This window comes from Arachis ipaensis, chromosome B1 (assembly GCF_059453495.1).
Source record: "Arachis ipaensis isolate K30076 ecotype BB chromosome B1, ASM5945349v1, whole genome shotgun sequence".
Taxonomy (NCBI): domain Eukaryota; kingdom Viridiplantae; phylum Streptophyta; class Magnoliopsida; order Fabales; family Fabaceae; genus Arachis; species Arachis ipaensis.
Genome location: NC_142436.1, coordinates 77,239,553 through 77,248,060, shown reverse-complemented (window position 1 = coordinate 77,248,060; position 8,508 = coordinate 77,239,553). Strand labels below are relative to the sequence as shown.

The window sequence follows — 8,508 nt, the reverse complement described above, 5'->3', positions numbered from 1 at the left end:
TGACACTTAGCTTCTTGTATGACCATGGCATACCAGGAGTTGGGTCGTTACAAGTTAGCCCTGTGATAGCACTACAAGAAAACAGCTCTATTCCCATGCTTTTAAAGTGTGGCAAAAAGCTGAAAAAAGCTTGGAGATAGCTTTTCGCCACGCTTTTTGAACTACCGCCATGCTTTTGAAAGGGTCTCGTCTGCGAGCTTGGCGGTTGCTCTATCGCCACACTTTTGTGACCTATTGCCACGCTTTTTTTTGCCACGCTTTTTCAAAATGGCCACGCTTAAAGGCATGGCCGTATGTGAGAGATATGGCCACGCTTTAAAAACATGACCATATGTGAAATATGGCCATGCTTTTAAAGTGTGGCGACAGAGAGATATGGCCACGCTTTCAAAGCGTGGCGATAGAGAGAGATATGGCCACGCTTTTTAATCGTGGCGACAGCGATATACAGCCAAATTTTAAAAGCGTGGCAATAGCCTTATAAAGTTAAAAAAAATCCTTTTTCTTATTTTTACCTTCACCGCTGCAAATTATAAATTTTCAGTTCTTTTTTATTACCAAACCTACAAATATAGTATACAATTTTAATTACAAGACAAATCAAACAATAATTAGTGACATATATAATTTTTGCTATAATTGTTTTAGACATTAAAAAACTAATACTCAAATAAAAAATAAATCTTGAGTTCAAATTCCAAAACTAAAAATTGAAGAAAAATACAGAAACAATACAACTTAAATCCTAAGTCCTTTGCTGTTCCTCCTTCTTCCTCTAGCCCTCTTAAACTTCCTTCCCTTAGATCATACATAATTATTTCTGGAACATTTGTGAACTTTTTTCACCTGCAAAAGATGGCAAAAATAGATACAAAATTGATAAATTATTTTGAAGCTTCACTTTCCATTCTAGGAAACACTAGCCTTATTTTCTTTCAGCCTATTACTCAAACTCGCAAACCAAAACATGTGTTATCTTGTAAAAAAACTTTAAAAGAAGATTAAAGAATAAAAGAAAAGGAAACAAGCATTATTACCAGAAGTCCTCCTCCAACAAGGAAAGACAATATGATTTCCTTTGATCGAAAAACATGCCAGAATTTGACATTATTCATTTTCTGGCAGTCTTGCTCCGATTGAGCTGTGAGGAAATCAACTTCATCCTCTAAGTAAGCAAGATCATATATAGATCTTAGAAAGCACATCAACTGCTTCTTTTTTCCTATTATGTACATGAAAGCAAAATCTCAAGATGCTTTCCTAAACAAGTAGCTTTCGAAAGTAGCATTTTTGGCACAACTCTCAAAGCAATTATGTACCATAAATAGCCATCTTGGGGATTCGGAAAGAAAGAGCATGCAAACAAACTAAACAACTGCTGGCACACCTAATACTCCAAGCCGCAAACCACTATTTTCTTTCATTCTCAACTCCCATAAAGTCAGCTACAATTATATTAAATGATGAAGCTTAGAAATAGATACCAATAGAAGGTATAAGGAAGAACTCATTATGACAATAAAGCATTAAAGAAACCATCAACTGAAAAAATTCGCCTGGCATCCTTCGGTAACAGCTATTACAGGACTCTGGCTTTCATTAACTACATTCTGCATGAAGTTTAACGAGGTAGGATGCCAAAGCCTGAAATATTGAAAAATAACTAAGGAATTCTAGCAACTAAAAGTAAACATATACAAATTTTAGTAGATTTTCAATTATTCCTTTGCCTCCACAAGAAAATACCAGGTCACTTAATATCACTTATGTCCAAGGAAACGAAAAAGAAAAATTAAGAAAATAAGCCAATTTATGTAATTAAAGTAAGCTAGATACATAAACTTGATTGCCTTGACTAATAAGGAAAAAAACAACACGGTGCATAGGAACTGAACTGAAATGTGAACCAAAACAATAGAAGAGAGAAATCAACAATTGAGATTAAAGTGAACAACATACAATTCTTATCATCAAAAATAAATAGCCAAAGAAATATTGTAAATTGTCATAGTTAAGTCATATTCAAGTCTAAAGGGTATTGCATGGCTGGAAAATTAAGAATGAATCATGGAGAAGCAATTAATAGCAGATACTTATTCCTATTTCCATAAAAATTTAAGATAAAAGTGTTGAAGTACTGTACAGAATCCTTACGGTCATAACGTACAAACATGTATGTCCTAGTTATAAATATAGATCACATTGCAAAAGCTACGTGCAACAGCTGCCTGGAAAATAGCACAAATATCACAGATCATAACCAACAGGGAAATCATATTAACTCTACACACTAGTTTAATAATATCAGCAGTGATAATCAACAAGAGATTTTGACACAAGAAAGCAAAATATTAGTCTTGGTCTCTACACATTTGACTAAGGAAATAGCTCACCATAGACCATTGACTTGGGCTAAAGCAAAGTCCTGACCAACTCTTCCCCAATACCATTATCAGGAGGCAACACTGAATACGTAAGCCTGTCAACATCTGCAAAAAGGAAACTCTTATTCAAGACAGTGATAAACTCCAGCTTAATTTTTTTTCATTTTTTTTCTGAGTAGCATTATTTCTCTCAGAATCCAGCAAGACAATATATACAATAACCAGGTTTTTGTGTTCCTTAGAATCTTAGCATTGTAAAAGGAATCAATTATGTAAATCTAACTAGTTGCCTCTAGATAAAAATGATATACTTGACAAAAAGAGTCAGAGCGAGATTAAATATATATGTTTGTGTGTATGTATGTTAAATGTCTCACAAACAAGTAACAACAGCAACCCTCAAGCATTGAATCCTCGTCTAGAAGTTTATGCCTCAAGCAGATATACATATCTTAGTTCTAAATCATTCAGTTTATAAATTAGTTTGATAAAGTTAGAAGATAGTGAATTTGCAACATATGATAGTGCCCATAAAAGTCAGTAAATGTAACACCCTAATTACCCTAAGCTATACCTCACGTCGTAAAGCAAAGGTTAATCAAAGGTTACGATAATTCTAAACTCATACATATAATATAGAAAGAATTAATATAGTCTAGAAGCCCGATGAAGGATATAGCTCAAAAATAGGATTTGAAAAGCGCAAAACGTACTCACAAAGCTACAAACTTAACGCACAAGATATAGATATGATATATCAAAACATAAGAGTATAATAGTATGAAGATCTAGCCACGACTCGCGGAGTTTAAGCCGGCTAGCTATATTTAGACCATATAGAAATCTGAAAGTTTAAAAACAGCTTATACAAGTTTTTCTCTCAAATAAGCCTCTAGGCAACACTAAATACAAAAGATGAGAGATAATAAAAAATAAGCAAAAAGACTCCAAAATATATCCAGGATCCTCCACTCTGTCACCATTGAAACAACTCACCGAGGTGGGTTGCGACCTGCATGTGAAAAACAACAACAAAATATGGTATGAGAACCGGAAGTTCTCAATATGGTAACAGTGCCCAGTGATGTAAGATATAAGACTCCGAGATGCCAGAGGCAATCCTAGAACTTCATATCCATCACAAGATTCATCTTAAAGCATGACTAAAATAGTAAAGCATAACTTAAAACCTTAACATAATAAAAGGGTAATCTAACTTAGTGGATTTTCTAACTAACAACTCTCCGCTGTCCCACAGCCTTCACCAACCTATCCTCCATGCGATCCCATCACCACCGCCTTCCGAGCCTCCTCAATCCCAGTAGAAAACATAATTAATTACAATGCAAGTAAAACACAAGTATAGGCATATATCTCAAGTAATTCAAATAGGCAATTAGGCATTTTATACAATTAGGCAAACAAATTACAAGTCAGCAAAGCAAACAAACATATAGAAGATACACATGATGAATGCCTATCCTACTGGCTATGATATCACATTGTCGGTTCAACTGCCAACTCGACACATCTCCATGGAGATGTCGCCATTCGGAATCATAATTGGGAACCCCCGAGATATGGTGCTCAAAACACCGTCCAGAATTTTATGCCTACAAACTCTAGTGATCTGAAGGGATGCGAGCGGGATACTATTGCCACAGACCTCACATCTCAACGCAAGCAGGACAAACCACCACCCTTACGCCCCCGCCGCTACCTCGATAGGTAGGATCTAACCACCGTCCCTGCCGAGCGCATAGCGTCTCAACAATCTCAATATAAAATAGAAATACAGTGGTTTTCAGAAAATATTTTCAGTATATCAATGATTCATCATTGCAATTCTGAGTCCTTGACTCATCTCAACCACTGCAATTAAACATTTCCATTCCGAACTCATTAGTTCATCAGTTTCTCAATTCATATACCATTCTTCCTTCTTACTCCACCAAAGCCATCCTCAGTACACCAGAAACCTAAGCCTCCATTTTCTAACTTTTCAATGTAGTACCAAATTAAATCTCCTAGGACCTTTTTCCATGTTTTGATACCCAAAAATAAGCCAAAGAGTCTTAAATAGGTGTCACAGAAGGTTACAAGCTTATTGGAAAGGTGAAATAGTTAAAAACAAAGTTTTAGTTGAAAAATAGGGCATGTGTGTACGCACAGGGGTGTGCGTGCGCACGCCCAGGAGGATTTTCAAAAGTGTGCGTACGCATAGAGGTGTGTGTATGCATAAGTACAAAATTTTCCAATTCTGTTCGCTTGCATAAGGCGTGCGAACGCCCTCAACAGAATGCACCTTCCAACGTGTGCATGCGCACAGGGATGTGCGTGCGCACAGCTTGCAGAACTTCGTTGGTTATGTGTGCGCACAGGGCGTGCTAGCGCTCCCATCAGTAACCCTTCCCCTGTGTGTGCCTATGAACAAGGCTGTGCGTGCGCACAGGTTCAAAAACTCATAGGGGTGTACATGCGCACACAAACCAGAAATCACAAAATTCTGCAACATTGCAGAATTCAGATTTTGACACCAAATTTTCAACTTTCATATATTCTTCTACCAAATTCATATTTCCACAAAATTTAAACCATTTTAAAGCTTGTTCAATTATCTTTTATTTGATATAAAATTCATTGAATTTCAAGTACGGTAGCTCAAGATATGATTCATTAAAGTTCATCAAAATTTCAGTTTTACCAAAAGTTCATAAATTCTCAATTTTCTAATTTCACAACCAAAACTAAACCACCATCTCATCAAACTCCCAAAACACATCAAATTCACATTTTTCATACCTCAATTCACCACCAAACCTCATGCAATCATCAATCCCCATTATCAAATACATAATAATACATTCATGTCTCAACCAACACATTAATTCAATTATCTTTCCACCATTACCAACAATCATCATAATCAATTTCAAATCTCAATCTCCAATACCATACTATCAATATCAATATTTCAATTCATCAAAATCCCAAGTCATCAAATCATCATACAATAATTTCAACAACCAAATTAATTCAATCCTATCCTATGGGTCACTAGCCTAAGTGTCCAGAAATATTATATATTACATAGAGGAAACTGAAATCATACCTTGGCCGATTTCTAATATGTACCAAAATCCAATTGAGTATAAGTTAATCTTTCAACCACAATCCAAGCCACAAATCAACTCCAACAAGCATTAACAATCACCAACAAGCCATCAACTCAATTCCAAAGGCTTCCCAACTCACAATAATTAAGCTATATACACACAAATTATAACTAATCAACCTAGGGTTCATCATAATTAGAATTTCACAAGGGTTAAGAACAACTCACCTTACCTAACAATTTTGGAAGCAAAGCCCACTAGTAATCAAGTGCTAGAGTGTACCTAAACACCCAAAATCACAAAATTTCACTCAACACAAAGCCCTAAAATTTCGAAATTTTGGAAGTAAGAAATGAGAGGCATTTCATGATTTTCTTACCAGTTTCTTGTGTGAGTTTTGTAGAGCTCTTCGCAAGGATCGTGTGGCCATAAACGGTGCGGCGATCGGAGCTCCATAGCTCAAGTTATGAGCTTGAGAAGATGATGATGAATAGTGCTTCTTCTCTCTTCTCCCTCTCTTGCTTTCAGCTGGTGTGGGTGTTGTGTTTAAGTGTTGTGTGCTGAATTGGCCTTTAATGAGAGTATATATATGTTGGGCTTGAGCCCAACTTGGGCCCGGTCTAACCCGTTAGCGTTTTTAGCACGTTTGGCCCAACTTTGGGCCAAACCTTTAAAATGAACGCTCGGTTTTCGAATTTAAATATTTTTCTAAAGTTTTCTACTGTTTTTAATTTTTCTCGCATAGTACTGGACAGACTTAAATCGGTTCGACCAGTTCGGCTGCTGGTTCGTGATTTTTCTCGGTTTTTCCCAGAAAATACATTTTCTGTCTCAGAAAAATCTACTGAATCCGAAAATCATATTTAAATCATCTAATTCTCATTCTAAATTTTCGAATCCTATTTTGAGCAATATTAATTATTTAATTAGACGGTTAATTAGTCTCGGTTCTTACATTCTCCCCACTAAATAGGAGATTTTGCCCTCAAAATTTAGTGATTACTTGAGAATAACTCGGGAAAATCCTTCCACATCTCGGACTCCAATTCCCAAGTATGCTCCTCAACTCATGCTCACTTCAAAGCAAATTTAACCAGTGAAACTTCCTTTCCTCGCAGTTTCTTCACACTAGTGTCATCAAGTCTCACTAATGTTACATGAAATGTCAAGTTCTCCCTCAACTCGACCGACTCAAGCTCTAACACATGAGCCACATCCGACATGTACTTACGGTGTTGTGACACGTGGAATACGTCATGCAAGTTAGACAAGTGAGGCGGCAAAGTTACTTGATAAGCCACCGGCCTGAATCGCCTCAAAATCTTAAACGGCCTAATGAACCTCGGATTCAACTTCTTTGTTTTGATTGCTCTTCCATTCCCTGTTGTCGGTGTAAGCCTCAGAAATACATGCTCTCCTACTTCAAATTCCAACGGTTTCCTTCTCTAATCCGCATAGCTTTTCTGTCGACTCTGTGCCATTAGAATTCTCTCCCGAATATTCTTAATCTTCTCAGTAGTCTCTGCTACCAAATCAGGACCCAATACACTTGCTTCACCCAACTCATACCAACAAAGTGGAGATCGGCACTTCCGTCCATACAAGGCTTCATACGGAACCATCCCAATGCTCGCATGAAAGCGGTTATTGTACGCAAACTCCACCAATGGCATGTAACGGTCCCAACTTTCGGGTTGATCCAAAACACATGCTCTTAGCATATCTTCCAACGTCTGAATAGTTCTTTCTGACTGTCCATCCGTTTGTGGATGATATGCGATGATGAGACATAGCCTCGTACCGAAAGCTCTTTGAGAACCCCCTGAAACCTTGACGTGAATCGGGGATCACGGTCCGACACTATACTCGATGGCACACCGTGCAAGCTTACGATCTCCTTGATATACAATCTCGCAAACTCCTCCATTGAATAGTTTACCCAGATAGGCAGAAAATGAGTAGATTTAGTTAAGAGATCCACGATTACCCAAACCGTATCAAATTTCAACCTAGTCCTCGATAAACCGGTCACAAAGTCCATCGCAATTCCTTCCCACCTCCACTGAGGAATTTCAAGTGGCTGTAGCATTCCCTATGGTTTCTGACGCTCTATCTTTACCTTCTGACACGTCAAGTACTTAGATACAACTGTAGCTACATTAATTTTCATCCCAGGCCACCGGAACATCTTCTTTTAGTCATAGTACATCTTTGTACTTCCTCAGTGAATTGAAAACCCACTGTTGTGAGCTTCCGACAACAAGTCTTGCCTCAGACTTCCGACATCCGGTATACAAATTCTTCCCTTGTATCTCCAAAATCCTTTGCCATCCTTAGTGAATTCTCCACGTCTCTCCTTACCAACTGGTTGAAATAATTGCTGAAGCTTTTGCTTATCTTGCTGAGCTTTCTGTATCTCTGATTTAAACATACTTGAAATCTACAACTGATTCAAACAAGCTCTTCCGGCAACTTCACCAATATCCAGCTTAAGATCCACAAATTTATCCACTAAATCCTCTTCCTTAATTCTCATCCAAGGTATTGTTAAAGACTTCTAATAAACCCCAATTTTGTGGCTTATCTTGTACTTAATTTGGGGGATTTTATCAACTTATCTCACATTTATTCAATGAAATAGCATGGTTTTGTAATTCTCTCTTAATTTGTGCTTAAGTGTAAAAACATGCTTTTTATCCCTTAAAATAGCTAAATTTAATTCACTTTAATTCCATTCGATGCCTTGATGTGTTTGTTGAGTGATTTCAGGTTTGTAAGGCAAGTATTGGATGGAAGAAGTGAACAGAAAAGCATGCAAAGTGAAGAATTCATGGAAAAACAAGGATTTGGAGTGCATACATCAACGCGCACGCGTGACAGACGCGCACGCATGGAGATGAGGTCACCAGGCGACGCGTACACGTGACATGACGCGTACACATGAGAAGCAAAACGCCAGACGACATGTACGCGTGGCCCATGCGTACGCGTCACAGCAGACAGGTGAC

General features: G+C 37.5%; 1 protein-coding gene across 1 annotated transcript; it reads right to left on the bottom strand.

The window, feature by feature from the left end:
- Positions 1–6,573: 6,573 nt before the first annotated feature.
- On the bottom strand, positions 6,574–7,541 carry LOC107608605 (uncharacterized). Its single transcript, XM_016310356.1, has 2 exons — positions 7,232–7,541; positions 6,574–6,881 (listed from the first exon to the last, which is right to left on the bottom strand). The coding sequence occupies exons 1-2, from the start codon at positions 7,539–7,541 to the stop codon at positions 6,574–6,576; spliced, it is 618 nt and encodes a 205-aa protein (XP_016165842.1).
- Positions 7,542–8,508: the final 967 nt, after the last annotated feature.

Coding starts and splice junctions, on each gene's coding strand:
- LOC107608605 (XM_016310356.1), bottom strand. CDS start 7,541: ATGGACTTTGTGACCGGTTTATCGAGGACTAGGTTGAAATTTGATACG. Junction 6,882..7,231: donor TCAGAAAGAACTATTCAGAC/GTTGGAAGATAT, acceptor CACCGACAACAG/GGAATGGAAGAGCAATCAAA.